Raw genomic sequence first — 18645 nt, 5'->3', positions numbered from 1 at the left:
TCCTGCAGGCCGGGCAAGTCTTCATGATAAAGCATCCCTGCGACTGGAGCAGGTTCGCTCTGAGGACCAGGGCTGGTACGAGTGCAAAGTGCTCATGCTGGACCAACAGTATGACACCTTTCACAATGGCAGCTGGGTCCACCTTACCATCAACGGTGCGTATGGGCCTTACTCCTGGGGCTGGGCAGGTGGGTGGCAACCCAGAAGACCACTCTCTGAGGACCTGCTTTAGGGGAAGCCCCTATCCCTGCTCCAAATCTCTGCCACAAAGAGGAGCCTCAACAGGGCTGGGCCCCAATGGGTTAGCAGCTCCCACCTCCTCCTCCTATGCCCCCTCAGTGGTTTCCCTTAGAGCTTTGGGTCAGCAGGGATGCATAGGGGGAGCCGCTCCCCAGGCATGAGGCAGGGTTTGCTGTGGGCGGTGGTGTCAGAGTTCCTCAGAGGGAGGTAGGAAGCTGGTTCTTAGAGCCAGTGGGGTTAAGGCTTTGTGGAGGCCCAATTTGTAGCCTCTGGCTCCATTTCCCAGCCTTGAGAAGACCCTGCTAGTCCAAGTAATGGCTTCCTACTCTAGTGGGATTCCTGGAGCCCCACTATAACCGTTTTCCTTTTCATGATAATATCTTGGTTTCTTGTTAAATATGTTCATTTGAGTGATATGTAATGTGTCTGTTGTGTGCCCAGTCCTGCACTAGGTGAAGGGAAATGATGGTGAGCCAACCCAGACATGGTCTCTGCTTATGCTGGGTTTACTGTCTAAGAAAATGTAAGAATCCTGTAAAGAGGAACTATTTTAATGGCCATCAGTTATTATAGTTCAGTTAAGTTAACTGTGCTATGTGTTGATGCTTTCCAAGTGTTTGGGCAAAGGCAACAAAGCCCTTTGCAGAGGCCCCAGGTGACTTGGCTAAGTTCCCAGTGCTGATGTTGGCTGGGGGCCTGGGTCTAAGGCTGTGACTGTGCTAGGGGCTGGGCCCCCTGCGTGCACCCCACAACAGTCTCTCTTGTATCCCTGGGAGTTCCTTACTTGGGAGGAGATACTCGAGGAGCCAGGAGAAGCTGGAACCGTGGAGAAAAATCTGGAGAAGTGGCATATATGCTTTGGATGTGCCACACACAGCTTGGGTCTTTATGGTTCTTGATGTCTGTGACTATAGATGCTGTGGTTGAGAGACAGAAATTGATGTTCTTCCTGGCTTGGAAGCTTCTCACAGTATTGATCTGCTCTGAAGTATGGCTCTGTATGCCCTGCCTTGTGGGGTTGGGTCATTCCTCCCAAAGGGATCAGGCCATGTTCGTTGCCTTGAGAACCTCTCCAGGGTCCTGAAAGCACAGAGTATCTTAGTCAGGGCACTGGTCTCTGAGAAGAGCAGACTTCGCTATGGTGGTCCTAGAACAGTGTTGGTCTAGGCTGCCCAACCCATTAGATACAGTTGGCTTCTGTCTATCCACCCCAAGAGACTGATTGGAGGCTTATTTTAAGTCTTGGGTGGGCTGCCCCCACCACACAGCCAGCTTTTGAGTCACCTCCTTTTGATGCCAGCTGTTGTGTGTGCCGAGAATGAAAACTCATCTTAATATTAGCCCAAGCAAAACATAATTAGTAAGGTAAATCTGCCACTAAAAGCTTCACTGACTGAACACTGAGCCAAGAGTCTCCACATTGCTTTCTCTCTCTTTTGTGCCCTTCCTAAACTGGGCTGTAATCTCCAAGCACCACCTTGTTTTCCTTTCACGTCCTCTTGGGCAGTGTCCGTTTCAGTGACCTGAGACATCGGGTGTTCAGCGGGCACTCACATGACAGGGAGGTAGAATTTAGTTAGGAATTGTGTGTTCTATTTTGTCTCTATATTAGTTTGCACGAGCGGGACTTGGTTCTTTGAGAATTCACAATGGCTTGGAGTGGAATGAGCATGGGGCAAGACCCTGAAAAGGTTTGGTTTATTTTCATGAACTCAGTAGCTATAAGATCCCAGGCAACTCTCTGGGCACCAACTCCCTCAGTTACCAAAACCAATGCCTGTTTGCAGAGCTCTTGTGAGAACCAGATGAAATACTGTGTGAGAAAGTATCTTGCACAGTGTCTGGGGCATTAATTACATGTGGGTCAGATGCTGGCCATTTTCTTTCTCAAAAGAGAAAAAAGATGAAATTCGATGAAATAGTAGTAGCAGGGAGGTTGGTATACAGGAAGGTCCTCAGCATGGAAGATGCAGAGGACTATAGTAGTTTGAAAGTCCTTGTAAATTCACCAATAATTATCCATTCATAACACATCTTGAGTCCTGGCCATTAGTATTTACATGAGTAACCTGTAAATCCTGGGCCAGGAGATGAGGCTGGAGTGCTTTTTGTAAATCCTGTAAATAAAAGGAAGTAAAATACATACACACACACACACACACACACACACACACACACACACCTTGGATGTTTGCTCTTTGGCAGGCTCTGGGGACAGAGCAGTGGGCCCAACACAGACCCAGCTCTTAAGGAAACTTCCAGAGGCAGTAAATCCAGAGACCATTGCAATATGGGCTTTGGGGGTACAAAGGAGGGAGAGCTTCTTTGAGGGAAGGACTCCTGTGCAGAGACCCAACTAGAGAGGAGGAGTAGCCAGGTGCAGGGATGGGAGGCAGGGAAGGGTATTCCAGGCAGAGGGAATAGCATGCCCAGATGCCCAGAAGAAGGAGAGTCAGTGCATTCATGGAGATTGTTCACATAAAGTGTTGACAAGAAAAGCTAAGAATGTTCCCCCATCTGCTCCAGGCTTTAAACCAGGGCTCACCATAGAATACGTTGCCTTTACCAAAGAGCCTACCACCGAAATATATAGAACAGCGCAGACACCTTTTAAGGTGAGAGAGCTCTCTCCCTTTATTCCCGCCTCCTTTCACTCCAAGTTCTGAGGTTCCTTCCTGCATAAATATTTCCATTATAGAAGGAAAAAGTCTGGAGTGCCAGCATTCCATTGCTTCCAAAGTAGAATGTTTAGTGTCAGGCATTTTCTGACAGAGATCACCTTTGGAAAATGAAAGGCCAGTGAAAAATTAGAATTACAAGTGGTCTCAATCTCCTTCTGTGTTTTCTTGAAGACCGGTTGGGTGGAAACAAACCCAATTATTCCTTTATCACATATAAAATGCCCAAAAAACCCAAGCCAAGTCTTGTTTTAGGTTGGTGAATTACTTGGAGGAGAGGCCAGCCTATTTCTAACCTGCACTATTAATTATAGGGCACTTGTAAAAAAGAATTAAGCCTGGAAATGCAGCTGGCAAGCTAACACCTAATTCTGTAAATAATCGAGAGTCAAACCATTATTTTCCTGAAAACTCGAGATTGTTCAAAGTACTTTCCTGATTAGCACCTAAATAATAAAGTAATTATATAATTAGTAATTAATTTGTCACTTCGGGATGTAATTTAATTTATTATCTTTTCTTTTAAGCTTGACACCAGAGGTAATAGAAGCTGTGGCTGTATTTCCAGGGACAGGCTTGGCAAGAGGGGCTCTGTTGGAGATGAGCACACATTCCAGGGCAGCAAGAGAGGCCTGGAAGCTAGGATTCCAGAATCCCATTATAAGGATTTGGGATGGTTTTTGCCATCATTTTTATGATAGTAGATGCTGGATGAGTATTGATGTGCTTGAAGGTGTCCATTGTGTGTGTTTTGTGTGTGATGAAGCATGCTTCTTAATTCACTCAGTATTCACTCTCCAAGTACTCTCCATGTGCCCATACTGAGCTAAGGGCTTTGGATATGATTGAAGAAAGTGGTGTTGCCATGGTCTTGCTCCTAGAAAGTTTTATGTGTTTGAATTTCTGTTGATCTAGAGATGTGTGTATGTATGTGCATTTAATTCATTTGTTCAGTCAGCAGATATTTGTTGAGTGCTCCATTACAAGCCAGGAACTGTGCTAAAAGCCAGACATGCAGTGTGATTTACTGAAAAGATCTTTGTTCTCAGGGAGAGTCAGTGATCAGTGCTTTAAAGAAAATAAAATAGTCTAAGAGGGGAGAGAATGTTAAAAATGCTATCTTAGATGGGCTGACCGCTTAAGGCAGAGATGGCATTTTAGCAAAGATTTGCATGAACTAAAGGAGCGAGGTCTGGGTACAGAAAAGTCAGCAAATGCAAAGGCCTTGAGGTCAGACATTCTTAGGACATTTGAGGGGAAGACAAAGACGGCCAGGGTGGCTGGAGCACAGTGAAGGGGTATGTAGTGGCAGACGAGGTTGGCAGAGCAGGGGGCAGGCAGAACCAAACCTCAAAGCACTCTGACTGGTTCTCAGGGCAATGCTGTCTGGAGAGGTGGCACCTATCTCAAAGCGTCTTTCTCTCTTTTTAAAATGTTTATTTTAGGGGCGCCTGAGTGGTTCAGTTGGTTGGGCGGCCGACTTCAGCTCAGGTCACGGTCTTGCAGTTTGTGAGTTTGAGCCCCACGTGGGGCTCTGTGCTGATAGCTCAGAGCCTGGAGCCTGCTTCAGATTCTGTGTCTCCTCTCTCTGCCCTTCCCCTGCTCACACTTTGTCTCTCTGTATCTCAAAAATAAATAAACTTAAAAAATGTTTATTTTAGTTGTGAGAGAGAGTGCAAGTGGGGGACAGGCAGGGAGAGAGTGGGACAGAGGATCTGAAGCAGGCTCCAGGCTGATAGCAGTGAGCCCAACGTGGGGCTTAAGCTCATGAATCACGAGATCATGACCTGAGCTGAAGTTGGACGCTCAACTGTGTGAGCCACCTAGGTGCCCCTCAAAGATTCTCATTGATGTCTCAGAGGTTTCTGGAGAGATGATAATGATCATAGTAATGGCAAAATACCCAACATTTCACACGTATCTACATTCATAAGATCCCTTTCACAAACTGTATCTCACGTATTCCTCACCTCAATACTGGAGGGGGCCAGATTTGGGTAAAACCCAGAGAGGCTGAGTAACTTGTCCAGGGTTACCCAACTAGTGACAGGCTGCACTGTAACTTGGTCTTGACCTTTGGGTACCTTAAGATGAGCTAAAAATATCCTGCCCCACCCAGGCATTGTGAACCCTAGGACTGGAGGTCAGCAGTGGGGCCCCTCCTTGTCACTTCAAAAACAGTGAAAGCCCAAGAGGTTAAGATTGACCCGATTGCCTCTACAAACAGCTCAGACTGATGAGACTGAGTCTCTGAACAGCTGATTATCCAAACAGGATAGAATTTTGTTCAAAACTATAATCAATGCAGGTGGTAGTGGTGGTAGTGTGGGGATAACCTGGCATAATCAGAAGAGAATTAAAGGGGCGCCTGGGTGCTTCAGTCGGTTGACCATCCGTCTTCGGCTCAGGTCACCATTTCACAGTTTGTGGGTTCGAGCCCCGCGTCATGACGGCTCTGTGCTGACAGCCAGCTCAGAGCCTGGAGCCTACTTCAGATTCTGTGTCTCCCTCTCTCTGCCCCTCCCCTGCTCGTGCTCTGTCTCACTCTCTCTCTCAAAAATAAATAAATGTATCCCTAAGTGTCCATCAACAGATGAATGGATCAAGAAGATGTGGTTTATCTATACCATGGAATACTACATGGCAATGAGAAACAATGAAATCTGGCCATGTGTAGCAACATGGATGGACCTTGAGGGTGTTATGCTGAGCGAAATAAGTCAGGCAGAGAAGGACAAATATCATATGTTTGCACGTATAGGAGGATTAGGAGGAACTTGACGGAGGAACAAGGGGGAGAAGAAGGGCGGAAATGGTGGGGGAAAGGGAGAGAAGCAAACCATGAGAGACTCTTGAATGCTGACAAAAACTGAGGACTGATGGATGTGGGGGGAGGGGGGGATGGGCATGGAGGAGGACACTTGTGGGGATGAGCACTGAGTGTTATGTGGAAACTAATTTGACAATAAACTATTAAAAAAATAAATAAATAAATGTAAAAAAAAGGAGAGAGAATTAAGAAGGGAGTAGCCTGTAGGTGGGCTGTCTGCCTTTCAGTCTGGATGCCAGAAAAGAAGGAGGTAGATAATTTTCTCTGCAGAATCTGGAAGAGTAAGATTCCTTGTCACCATGGCCTGTGGTCTGTAGTAGGTCTAGATGGAGCTCAGATGGGAGATGTCCCAGAAACACGGGGCCTGGCTGGGCTGGGGTTAAGGAATTAGGAGTATCAGGGATGATCTTTAGGTGAAAGACTGGGGAGGGGGGTGTGGTGATGGAACAGTCTGGAGCTGGTGGCAAGTGTGTACACTACAGGCTGTGAGAGCTATCCTGTTGATGGCTTTGTCCTCAGTGCTGAGCATGGTGGCCTTCTTATAGATGCCCAGCAACGTTTATTTATTGGGAATTAGCCAAGCACAATGGGAGAAGTTTAGAATTTGCACCCAGCGAGACTGACTTTGAGTTTCAGGTCTCCTCTTCTCCTGTAAGACTCAGGTGCAGAGGATTTTACCTGTGTTCCCCTTCCTTCCTTTATCCTAGCACCTCGCAGAAGGTTATGTGTGAACACAGGGGCCATGGTGCCTGGCGTGGGTGGGCACGGCACGCAGGGCAGCAGCCTGGCTAACCCCATCCTGCATCTCTCTGCAGCTCCTCCCACCTTTACAGAAACACCCCCCCAGTACATCGAGGCCAAGGAGGGCGGCAGTGTTACCATGACCTGCACAGCTTTTGGGAACCCCAAGCCCATTGTCACCTGGCTGAAGGAGGGGACACTCCTAGGTGCTAGTGGGAAATACCAGGTAAGTGTGTTCTCTGTTGGGGCTGCTGCACTTCTTCCTCCTTGCTCGCCCTTCCTTTGCCTCCTCCCTCTCCCTGGTGGTCTCCTGCTTCACGTAACGCTGCACAGCAGGCAGCCTGGTTGGTGTCTGTGGCTGAAGGGAGATGAATGGAGTGTCTGGCTCCATATCCCCCTAGTGCATGAGCCTGGAGGCCATCTCTGCCCGGAGACATAGCCCCTGGTGGGACCCCAATGTTGGTGCTGAGCTCCATCTCTCCTTGGCCCCAGGTGAGTGATGGCAGCCTGACGGTGACATCGGTCAGTAGGGAGGACAGAGGCGCCTACACCTGTCGTGCGTACAGCATCCAGGGGGAGGCTGTCCATACCACCCACCTGCTTGTCCAAGGTAAGAGAGATTTCTCTGGCTTCTTTATGCCTCAGACCTTTTGTAGGGGCTTCCAGCCCATCTGAGCTGCAGAGGAGTTTGGCTGGCACAGCTGGGGTGTGTGGAGAGATGGGCAGCCCATGAGGAGTGGGGTTAGGCTCTCCCTGAGCATTGTGTAGCTCACAGCCAGGGCGCCCATGGTGGCCTGCTGTGACCATCGCATGGGATGGCAGGAGGCACCATGTTGATAGTTACTCTGTCTGGGTGGTATTCTGTTGTACGTGCATCTTCCCTGGGGGAGGAGACCTCCCTCAGGTTTCCACCCCATTAGTGATGGCATCAATAAATAAAGATAGGAATTCATTCCAAGCCTCAAACATTTAAATAACACTGAGGGCACTTGGCAAAGCTGGGGTCGGCATGGTCAGCACTGGGAATGCCAGTCTGCCCTGCCTGGGGCCCCAGTATGCCCCAGAAGGAGCAGCATCGGGTGGTGGGGTCTCTTTGTACTGAGCCCATCCACCCTCTTTGCCTACCACCCGCTGCCTGCTGAAGGGGCAGGCGAGGGCTGGTGGTGGCTGTCTGGGCTGCCAGGGCTGCTGAGACACATGTTCTTTCTGCCTCCTTTTGACTTGGAGTGTTGAGTGGCAGCATGGGCCAAAGGTCCCTCTGTAGTTTGAAGAAGAGCTGCCTGCTCTCAGGAGAGAGCCAGGTGGCAGCTGCAGCCTATCTGGGAAGCCAGCATCAGGGAGTGCTAGGATTTTACTCTCTGTTTACTCTGGTAGCCTCCTGCCTCCTCTCCCCAAATCTGCCCTCCTGACCTCTGGCTGATAAGCAGCACAAGCCTCTTAACTCCTTCAGAGGCAAGATTATTCCTTGCTCTGGATTGAAAAGAGTGGCCTTTGTCCCTCAGGCATGTCCCCTGCTCAGGTTCTGCTGGAGACAGGGATGAGCAGGAAGGAGTGTGTATTATATTTGTCTAGGGGTGAGATGGCTGGTTTGGGGAGCTTGTGCATGGAGGTGGGGTGCAGGTATACACCAAGAAAGGTGTCCTGCAGCTGGCTCAAGGGTCCGGGGCATGCTGTGGCCACACCCCAGGACCTCTGTTTTTCTGGGATCTGTAAGGAGAATAAGAACATTAGGGCTAGCAGCAGCTGGAAGCATCTCTGTGGCAACTGCCCAGGGTTGTGGTGCTCCTTCTTGAGCCAGTGCTGCCCCCCAGCTCCCTCTTGGAATTCAGGACACACTGCGTGCTGAAGCCTCTCAGAGCTCCTGGGAGGTCCCAGCACTGCTATGCTCCCCTCCCATACCAGGTAAGGCTATGTTTATTTCCTATTCCCCAGGGCCTCCCTTCATCGTTTCCCCTCCTGAGAACATCACTGTCAACATATCCCAGGATGCTCTGCTCACCTGCCGGGCAGAGGCGTATCCTGGCAACCTCACCTACACCTGGTATTGGCAGGACGAGAACGTCTACTTCCAGAAGTGAGCATGCTGCCCTGCCCTCTCAGAGGGGTCCCCAGCCACCAGGCCTCCCAGGGGCAAGGCTTCTGAACTGGGGCTGCTGCAGGCTGCTCTTGGGCTCTGGGAGCTTACAGAGGGGTGGTCCAGTCTATCCCTCATGCAAGGCCAGTGTCTATACAGAGTGGCCTTGATACGGGTCAGGAATGTGAGGCAGCTCTGGTTCTCCTTGCCTCATTCAGAGAGGGGAACTCCTCACTGCCTTGCTCCACTGTCTCATGGAATACCCTCTTCCCCTACTCCTCTCCTTGTGTGTTTGTAGCGACCTGAAGCTGAGAGTACGGATCCTGATTGACGGGACCCTGATCATCTTCCGGGTGAAGCCTGAGGATGCGGGAAAATACACCTGTGTTCCTAGCAACAGCCTGGGGCGCTCCCCTTCTGCCTCAGCATATCTAACTGTGCAGTGTGAGTAGGGGTGAGAGAGAGCCACACGCGGTGGGGGTTCCAGAAGATCCAAGCCACATTAGCCAGACTGGCGGCTGGAGAACAGTAAGAGACCGAGTGTCATTTGAAGGAATGTGGGCAGAGGAATGATAGGAAGCAGGGATAGCCCAACATGAAGCCAAGATCCCGGTTGGTCAATTGAGGTAAAACAGTGCTTGCTGGGCATCCTCTATGGACCAGGCATCGCTACACATGTTAACTCATTCATTCTATCAGTCAATAGGCTTAGTTTGGATTCAAGAATTGGTAGACCTTTTGAACAGTTGTCCTTGCATTGAATGCTAGTCAGCACCTCTTTCTGGACTTTGATCAAGATGCTCTCTGGTGCTTTTTTTCTCACGTATATGAGGGAGTGTAGGTGAAGCTGAAGCAGGGTTAAATTTCTGGCCAGCTCTATGCCTTTCCCCACTGTGGACAGCTGTGTGGAGCAAAGGGGACAGAACCCTCTTCTGGAGTGACTTGATCTAGTTCTGCCAACACCTGGCTCCCTCTTGGCTTTCTTCTCGCTCTTCTCTAGGGCTGCCAGAGATCCAAATGGATGAGCTGCTCCTCATGCCGGAACAGTCAAGGGCTTTTGTGCAAGAGCAATAATTCAGTTTGCTAATCTTGAATCCGTCAGCGTAGTCAATGCTTTCCCACCCCCTGGCAAGCTGATCATTGTGAGAAAGAGAGAAGGATGAGTAATGAGGATTAATTTCTTTCTTTTGATTTGTGGATGGCCCTGTCACTCAGATAACAAAGGCCCTGTGTGGTTACCGTAGGTGATGGGCTCTCAATCACTTGAGGACTCGTGTGGGAGAACTGCTCGTCCCCAAGGGCGTGCCGTGGCTGGGTGAGAAGTTCAACAGCCTAGAGATGCCCTGGTCAGCAAGTGAGCTGAGAACAAGCAGAAGGACAGTTGGTGACCCCAGGAGGTGGGGCTGATCTCTGAAGCCACTCCACACAGCTGGGTGTTTGCACTTGTCTACTGCTGAGTGGGCGCTGTGGTGTTGGAGCCAGGGTAGACCTTTGAGCCCCATCCAGCTTCTCACCTCACATGCTTATTGTTTCCTTCTCCATTCAGTGATTTTGCTTGTGGGGACAAAACATCATTTTTCCACTTCCATTGTAGTCAACTTGAAAGGGCTTTCAGCATGCTATGTGATGAGTCTCAAGTTTTAAAGACTATAAGGCCCTAGAAAAGCTATATGATGGGACCCTGAACATCAAGAATGTCCCACCCTGAGCTGCAGTAGGAAAAAAGCAAGTCAAGAAGCTATTTAAACATGACTTACCATGTGCCTCAAGCTATGCTGGATGTGGAGGAGCTAAGGGCAGGGAAGAGTCCACTTGGAGTAGCATCTTTTCTGACTGTGTCATTTGGGCAAGAAGGTGGCAGGGGCAGAGAGAAAGAGCCAGCAGGGGTGATCTGCAGAAGGATGGTGAATGTAACCAAAAGTAAGGCCCCCATCCATGAAGCTGTGGGCCATTTCTGTGCCGAGAGGGGTGTGCTGTTTCCCCGTCTCTCCCCTGTGCCATCACCCACTCTCGCTTGTCCCTTTTTACCTCCTTCTTGCCTTCAGAGGGAATCCGGGGGGTGAGATTTTCAGGTGGGTGAGGCAAGGATCTTTATTTCTGCTAAACAGCAGTGTTCAGAGTATTTCCCATTCATAAACCCTTTGAAAATCTTGGAGGAAAAAAAAAAAAAACTCTACATACAAAAGTAGGAAGCTATGTCTAAATATATAACTCGGCCTGGTATTTATGTAATGCTGTTCTCTGAAGAGCTCCAAATACTTAAAAGATACCAGCTCATTCATCCCCACTGCCTCACTGGATGTTCTGGATCTTTCTCCTGGTAGCCCTCAGGGGAAATTGGGGAGAATCGAAAGGTGATGAGTCACCCACATCACTGGATGTGATGCTCTTGCTGCTCTTCTGAGAACCTTTCATCCATTCTCTGGCCAAGGCTGATTCTGTATTCTAGCTGCACAGAGGGGAAACTGAGGCCCAGAGGGGCTGGACAGCTGGCAGAACAGGGAGGAGAGAAAAGAACCACCCGTGGTCATGCTTCTGAACGTAGAATATAGAACTGAGGTTCCACTTTTGGGCTAGGATTGGAGTGAGAGCTGCTTGGTGTCCAAGAGACACTTGGGATGAGGAATGGTTGGCGGAGGATATGGTCAAAGGTTGACTTTGAGTTTGGAGTCTAGGGGCTGGAGAAATGGACGTCCAGAGTCCATGATCTGCAGTTCAGTCCACATGTAGGAGCATTTGAGGAGGGTAGTGGATTGAGGCAGGCAAGAACATGACTTTGAAACAGAAGTTCTTGGTAGTGCAGCAGCCCGCAGCCCGCACTGCATTGGGGCAGCCTGATGTGGCCTCCAGGCTTTGTCTGTCTTGTTCCTGGGGGAAGTCCTGGCACCTGGCACTGTTGTGAGCTCTGAGAGACACAAGCAGTGTTACGGAATGGATGGATGGGTGTGAATGGCAATTCCTTGGAGTAGGAGTATCTGTATGAGACCCCGGGGGTTTATGTGGTGGCTTGGCCCCCTGCCCAGATCTCTCACTCCTTGACTGCCCTCCTGTCTTTCTCCTCTCCCACCCCACGGTACCCTTCTGCAGACCCAGCCCGTGTCCTCAACATGCCCCCTGTCATCTACGTGCCCGTGGGAATTCACGGCTATATCCGATGCCCTGTGGACGCAGAGCCGCCGGCCACCGTGGTCAAGTGGAACAAGGATGGCCGCCCCCTGCAGGTTGAGAAGGTGCTAGAGAAATGCATGTGGGGTCACAGTGAGACATCCTCTTGATGCTGAGATGCTGCCTCCGAGGGTCTGGTTCCCTGCCAGGACTCCTCTAGTCCCCACCAAAATACTCTGGGAAAGCAAAGAGCTGCTTCCTGTGGGGCTATACACTCTAGTAGGGCTTTTACCATTCTCCCGGGGCACTTAGCCAACCCCGTACCCCACACTAGCTGGTGCTGTCCTCAGGCCTGCACTCAGGTCTGGCCTGGTGGGGGCTGGGACCGAGCACCTGTCCCCTGACCGTTGCTCCCTGTTCTGCTGTCTGTGCTCTGGCAGAACCTGGGTTGGACCTTGATGGAGGATGGCTCTATTCGGATTGAGGAGGCCACAGAGGAGGCTCTTGGCACTTACACCTGTGTGCCTTACAACACCTTGGGGACCATGGGCCAGTCTGCTCCCGCACGGCTTGTCCTGAAGGTGAGGCCCAGGGCTGAGAGCGGCCTCAATGGGAGTGGGCAGCAGAAATGCTTGACTTCATGGCTGTGCTGTGCTCTCCCTAGGACCCCCCGTATTTTACGGTGCTACCAGGCTGGGAGTATAGGCAGGAGGCCGGCCGGGAGCTGCTTATCCCCTGCGCTGCTGCAGGGGACCCTTTCCCTGTCATCACGTGGAGAAAGGTACCTTCAGTTTCTGGAACTCCTGGGAAGTGTTCTAGAGGCGCAAGACCCGGTAGTGGCTCTGTTGTGACTGGGCCAGGTGCTGAGCAGCGGGCCTGACTTCTAGAGTGATGGGTGCTCTGGAGGAGGGGCAGTGGGGGGTGTGGGCCGAATGTTCGGGTACCGTCCGCTATTCCTGTTCTCAGACCTCTGACGTGTCGGTGGCTTCTCTTCTTCCCTGCTGACCTGGCTCCTCCCCTGCCAACCTGCTCCTGCCTTCCTCTTTGCCTCCTTGTTTGGCCAAGGTAGGGAAGCCCAGCAGAAGCAAGCACAATGCCCTGCCCAGTGGGAGTCTCCAGTTTCGAGCCCTGAGTAAGGAGGACCACGGGGAGTGGGAGTGCATCGCCACCAACGTGGTCACCAGCATCACTGCCAGTACCCACCTGACCGTCATCGGTATGGGGGCTGTGGGCAGGAGGGCTGTGGTCTGGGCACTGGGCACTGTCCACCCTTTCTGGGCATCTTTCTTGAGTCGGCCCACCCCTGAACGAAGAGCCTGCCATGTGTAGCCCCAGCCCCCTGTGGACTCTGCACAAGGGAAAGTGACATGGGGCCTGTCCTGGGGAGATCTTTTTCTGGAAAAATGTACCGAGCAACATCCCCCCACAGAAATGAGGCGCATGTGTGGGGAGTAGCAGCTGTGTCTAGGCCTAGAAGGGGAGCTGGAAGAACAGAATGAGGGGGATCTGGGAGGGGACCAGTGTGCTGAGCAATACCAGCTGGGCCTGGCCTGGAGGTCGCTGGCATTCCATTTCCTGGGGTACCAGGGGTTATGTTCCCACTTCTTCTGCCTAAGATGTGTGCCCCTAAGACATCAGCTTGTCGCCTGTCCCTCTGGGGACTGACAGCTAGGTGTCCCAATGGCCAGCACTTTGAGTGTTTACCACCAGTTTTAGGCTCTTTACCAGTTGGTGCCCTATCATTTATAACCTATGAGGTGAGAGCTGATATTTCCCCAGTGTACATCCATTGAAATCAAGGCTGGCGTGGATCACACACCTTGCCGAGCATCACATTGCTAATAACCGCTGGGTCCCGGACTCAAAACACAAGCAGAAGTTCTTAACAGTTGTTTTGTGCTGCCTCTCACTTTGATGTTTGGGTGGAATATGGCTATCTCTCATGAGGCCAGAGAACTGTACAGGAGAGGGCTTTTTGGCTTGCCCTGTGACCTTGAAGGAGAGTGTTTCTGTGTTTGCCAGTGAGCACAGGACTTTGGCCTGGGGTGACGAAGGTTCTGGTTTCCCTTTGGCCATGTTCCTGATGTTCGTGTCATATCTTGCTAGAAGGACTCAATGACACAGTGGGACGGCTTTCCTTCTGCAGTGCTGCTGCTCAGGGCATCAGCTCCTCAGCATCCCTCACCCCTGAGCGCTCCACTTGGGACACTGCATTTTGCTACTACGCAGTGCCACTGTGGGTGCCCAGCTCACTGGGCCCAGTTCATTTCAGTCTGAGAGCACTCCACTTGGTCTCCAGGCACCAGCCCCCATGCCCCGGGCAGTGTCCGGGTCCAGGTCTCCATGACAACTGCCAACGTGTCCTGGGAGCCAGGCTATGATGGAGGATTCGAGCAGACATTCTCAGTTTGGTACGGACCTCTGTGAGTCACCCCCGCATGCTTTGCTCTCTGCTTCTCCCTCCCCCAACCCCCGACTTCAGGCAGTCCCTGGGGCGGGTGGACGTTGTGAGAAGGATACAGTTCTTTGCCTGCTAGACCTCCAGGCAGTGAGGTGTGTTGACTTAGTGATGAGGTCTTGTGGGGGATGAGCACATCTGAGGGATTCAGGGCATTCTGCATTCCCAGCCTGGAAGGTTTGGATGCCAATTTAGGCTGTTGCCTGAATTGACCATCACCCTCTGCTGCTCTCTCCTCAGCTTATCTCACTACCCCTTTTTGTGTCCTTGGTTCATGCTTCTTGTAGATTTCTCTGTCCTCTGGAGTCTGGAAGAGACTCCTAATCTTCAAGGGCATTGAGAAATGGCCCAGCTGGAAGCGTAGAATCTAATTTTTATTCTCTCGCTTTCCCAGTGGTTCCAGAAACTGATGTGAAGTGGTAGTGGTATTTGCCTTCTGGCCTCGTCTTCAGCATCTTCATTTTCTCTAGGACCCCGTGTCTCTATTGTGTTTGTATCTCTGCTGTTAATTTGGCCAGATGTGATTTGAGATCTTTGTCTAAACCTTGGGGTAGGTTAGGGATCTTAAAGATGCATACATAAATCAGGCTGAGGTCAGGAGGCACAGAAAAGGTGGAGAGAAGGGCTGCAGCAGACCTCCTTCCCATCACCCAAGGGTTTTTCTCCCCCATATTCCTATCCTGAGCCAAGAACTGGCCACCTGCAGCATGGGACATCCTTGAGTGGGAAGGATGAGCCGTCTCACTTCCTCCTTTTCAGACCTGCCTCATGGGTATGTATTCCCAGCCAGGCTCGACCAGGGCCTAGGAAGGAGGAAACATCCCTGCAGAGGGCAACTCATGGAGATTCAGGGAAAAGCCCTTGATATTCTACTTCTCAACAGCAAGGGGGTTAAGAGGAAGCTGCCCTCTTTCCCATCATGGTGTTTTGGGGGGTATGTCCTGAATATTCTAGACGTTTTGAGTTCTGGATAGGCAAATAACCTAGATGGTTAGTGTGGGGAACTCTCTGAGCTGCATCCAGAACATCCTATACCCCTTAATCTCTCTTCCTCCCAAGGCAAGGTGGGGGACGGGGTGGGGGGAGCTCCTGTCAACCCTGCCAGGTGACTGCTGCAAGAGTCATGGTGCTGCCGGGTGGCTGTGTGTCCCGGGAAGGGCCTTTGGCATGGCCAAGCCATCTTTGGGGACATCCACGTGGCAGGTCCGGGAGTAGATTGGGGTTTCCCTCACTGCTTGCAGTCCCGCTCCGCACCGCTGCTCATCTGCACCGCTTTATCACACTTTGCTCACTTGCTTTGGTGCCCGGGGTGGTGGGGTGGGCGTGGGTGGGAAGGGTGGTTGCAAAGTTTGGGGAGGGCTCCTTCCCTCCTGTCATTCTGATTGCCTCTGACTCTCCCTGTACTGACTCAGACATTTGGCACTGGCTTCTTTTTGCTGTGCTTTTTGCTGCCTCAGCTCAAATTCCTAAGCATTCATGGTAGTGAGCATTTAAACCTAGAGGGAACCCGGTGGGTGGGCGTCCACTAAGTTGTAGCTCAGGGAGAAAGCTGCCCAGGGTCTCAGTCCCATAGGATGATGTCTCCTCCCCGTGGTGATGCCAGGGCACTACACCTGTAAACAGCAGGGATGGAGAGTTAGGTGGGCAGTGTGGGACAAAGGCTAATCTTCACCCTTAGTTCCAGAGTCTTCCATATACAGTGTGGTCTTACCCTTGAATGTGAGTTCTAACCATTAAGGCCTTAGGATCCTGGTCCTTACTGTGGGGATACCCCTGGTCATTTTTGTCATATACCCTAGACTTCCTCAGATGACTCAAACCGTGTTGGACCGAGCGAGCCCTCTGGGTTACTTTACCTCCCACTTTTGGCTGCCCTGGGAGGGTGGGCAGCTGAGGTCACCTGGATTCCTTCCCTAGTCCTGCCATTGCTGAATTGCTCATCCTCACTTCGTGATGGTACCTGCCTTGTTCCTAGTGTCCTTACTCTCCTAAGGCGGATCCACTCTTAGGGCTGTGACTAGGGTGAGATCCTCCCAAAATGCAATTGGTAGTTTGACCAGTATCTTGAATGTCACTTATATCTAAGGGTTCCTTTTAGTAGAGGCGATGCCAGTGGTGGCTGGTGACCGGCATTGAAGACTGGCACAGCCAAAGTTGGGTAGGTCACCCCACCTTGGTCATTTCCTCTTTCTATCCTAAAGCCAGGGAAGGCCAGGTCTGCCCATTGCCACCTCCTTGAGGACCTTGCATGCACCCTCATGTCTCCAGTGTAACCCACCCCACCTCCTTGTCCCCGATCCTCTCTCTTTCTTTTGGCCAGGATGAAGCGGGCACAGTTTGGGCCCCATGACTGGCTGTCTTTGCCAGTGCCACCGGGACCCAGCTGGTTTCTAGTGGATGCCCTGGAGCCTGAGACAGCATACCAGTTCAGCGTCCTGGCCCAGAACAAGCTGGGAACGAGCGCCTTCAGTGAGGTGGTCACTGTGAACACTTTAGGTGAGGACCCCAGGCTGGGATGTCTTGAGGATATTTCCTAGAGGAGCTGGGTAAAGACGGTAATGGTGATGATGATGCTAGCAGCTAACTTTTCCCTCTTACTATGGGCCAGGCACCTTGCTACGTGCTTCACATCATCATGTCATTTGATCTCCCAAGAAGGACTTGTCATACCATTCTTTGGGGTTTGCCTGGACCATAGTGCTTTATCCCCACATCAGAGCACTTTGGGCCAGGTTCCTGTTAACATTTATCCTTCCTTGGTAAGCCACATGTTTGCATCTTCCTGTGGCCTCATGGGGCAGGCTGGGAATCCTTCCTCCTTCTGTGCTCTTGCCTATTCTTTCCTCTGGCCCTTGGCCTCATTTGGTGACAGGAGTGTGGCCAGTTCTCCCTGTTGAATCTTCTAGTCATGCCGACCCTTCCTGGACACAGTGGCTTGCTCCATCCCACCTGGAGGGCAGCTGTGAACAGGTGACACCCCTCCAGCCTGTTCTTGGATCCTTTACTGCCACCGGGAGGTGCAGCAGTGATGGGATGCTTACCCCTGCTCTGGAGCTTTCCTCCTTGGCCCTTTTATTCTCCACCTGGGCCAAGAAGGCAATTGAGAGCAGACAGTGTGCTATGAGAAGACAATCCTATTTCCTTGGGGGAAAACATAAGATACATTTTGTAGTATCTTTTTTTAAAGATTCTTATTTAAAAGATTACATTTAATTCTTCCATCTCCCACTCCCACCCCCACTCCCACCCTGTGGTTCCTGTTGGTTTTGTTTTCGTTTTCCTTTTGAGACACTCCATTCCCTCATCTGTGTTTTTAGAAGTGCTCAGAAAGTAGAATCATGCGGCTGTGGGCCACTTCCCTTGGGCGAGGAGGACTCTTTTATGTGACACTCTTGTCCCTGAGATGACTCCTACATGGCAATGTGACCATTGCCTTGGGGCCACAGTGCCCTAGGGACACATAATGAGCCAGAAGATGGCACATTAGGGAGGCGAGGGTACAATGGCCTCAGCACCGCCACATACGTTCCCTTTCTCTCCTCTGTGCCACAGCATTCCCTATCACAACTCCAGAACCCCTGGTGCTGGTTACCCCACCGAGGTGCCTCACAGCCAATCGGACCCAGCAGGGTGTGCTCCTGTCTTGGCTCCCCCCTGCCAATCACAGCTTTCCCATTGACCGCTACATCATGGAATTTCGTGTCGGAGAACACTGGGAGACGTTAGATGGTGCCATCCCAGGCACTGATGGAGACTTTTTTGCCAAGGATCTGTCACAGGTGAGGTGCCCAGGCTTTCCCTGCTGCTGTGCTTAAATTCCGGAAGTGTCATGACTCTCTGGAGTCACTAGAAGCTTTGAGTGACCCACGTCAGGTGTATATGGCTGAGCCATGTGCTGCCCCACACCACAATTCCTTTATTCTCAGATCTGCTATCAAGGTCTGGGATCCTCAGATCATGGCAACTGAGGTCCCACAGACTCAGGACCAGTGTGTGGCAGCAGTGACTTTTATTGCCTTGAGGGCTTTTTCCACGTACCGACATAAGCTGGGGCCAGGCAGGGCAGGTTAAGAGCCCATATTGTGTAACTAGACATTGACCTCAGCTCCCTGCTAGGGCTGGGCAAAGGATTTCCCAGAAGAATTGTCTTCTAGCTTTGCCCAGGGAAAGACCCCTGCTTTAATAGTTTAGAGTCCCTGGAGGAATTTCCCTCCCGCCCCCAGCTGACTCCCCTTTAAACTTTGATGTCTTTAGCTGGAGAGAGGAAGCAGCTTATTTCACGGAAACAGTCTCATCTGTCTTTCTGTCTTCCTTCCCTGGACACTCATTTAATGATAGCATGGGGGCTCCTGAGAGCCCATATGAGCATCTCTTCCAACTCTGCTTTCAGTGACCTCATATTTGTAAATTGAAATCTGCCATGGTAGGAGTATTTTTACCATGGAAATTGGCAAATGCTTTTTTCAAATCAGGACTTTTTTTTTTTTTTTTTTTTTTTAACCTGGGTGTTTTTTTTTAA

At 51.0% G+C, this 18645-nt stretch overlaps 1 protein-coding gene across 1 annotated transcript in view; it reads left to right on the top strand.

Annotated features, from left to right (window-relative positions):
• Positions 1-18645, top strand: part of IGSF9B (immunoglobulin superfamily member 9B) — a 48683-nt gene that overhangs the window by 12808 nt on the left and 17230 nt on the right. Inside the window, exons 3-14 of the mRNA XM_077763691.1 lie at positions 9-155; positions 6564-6715; positions 6982-7099; positions 8422-8563; positions 8862-9007; positions 11651-11793; positions 12109-12249; positions 12333-12449; positions 12734-12884; positions 13968-14091; positions 16447-16622; positions 17679-17905. Coding sequence (XP_077619817.1) covers positions 9-155; positions 6564-6715; positions 6982-7099; positions 8422-8563; positions 8862-9007; positions 11651-11793; positions 12109-12249; positions 12333-12449; positions 12734-12884; positions 13968-14091; positions 16447-16622; positions 17679-17905 — 1784 coding nt within the window. The remainder of the gene's footprint in view (positions 1-8; positions 156-6563; positions 6716-6981; positions 7100-8421; positions 8564-8861; positions 9008-11650; positions 11794-12108; positions 12250-12332; positions 12450-12733; positions 12885-13967; positions 14092-16446; positions 16623-17678; positions 17906-18645) is intronic.

Source organism: Crocuta crocuta, unplaced genomic scaffold (assembly GCF_008692635.1).
Source record: "Crocuta crocuta isolate KB4526 unplaced genomic scaffold, BGI_CrCroc_1.0 scaffold254, whole genome shotgun sequence".
NCBI lineage: Eukaryota > Metazoa > Chordata > Mammalia > Carnivora > Hyaenidae > Crocuta > Crocuta crocuta.
Note: the sequence above shows the minus strand (reverse complement) of the source record. Positions and strands in the feature narration are given on the sequence as shown.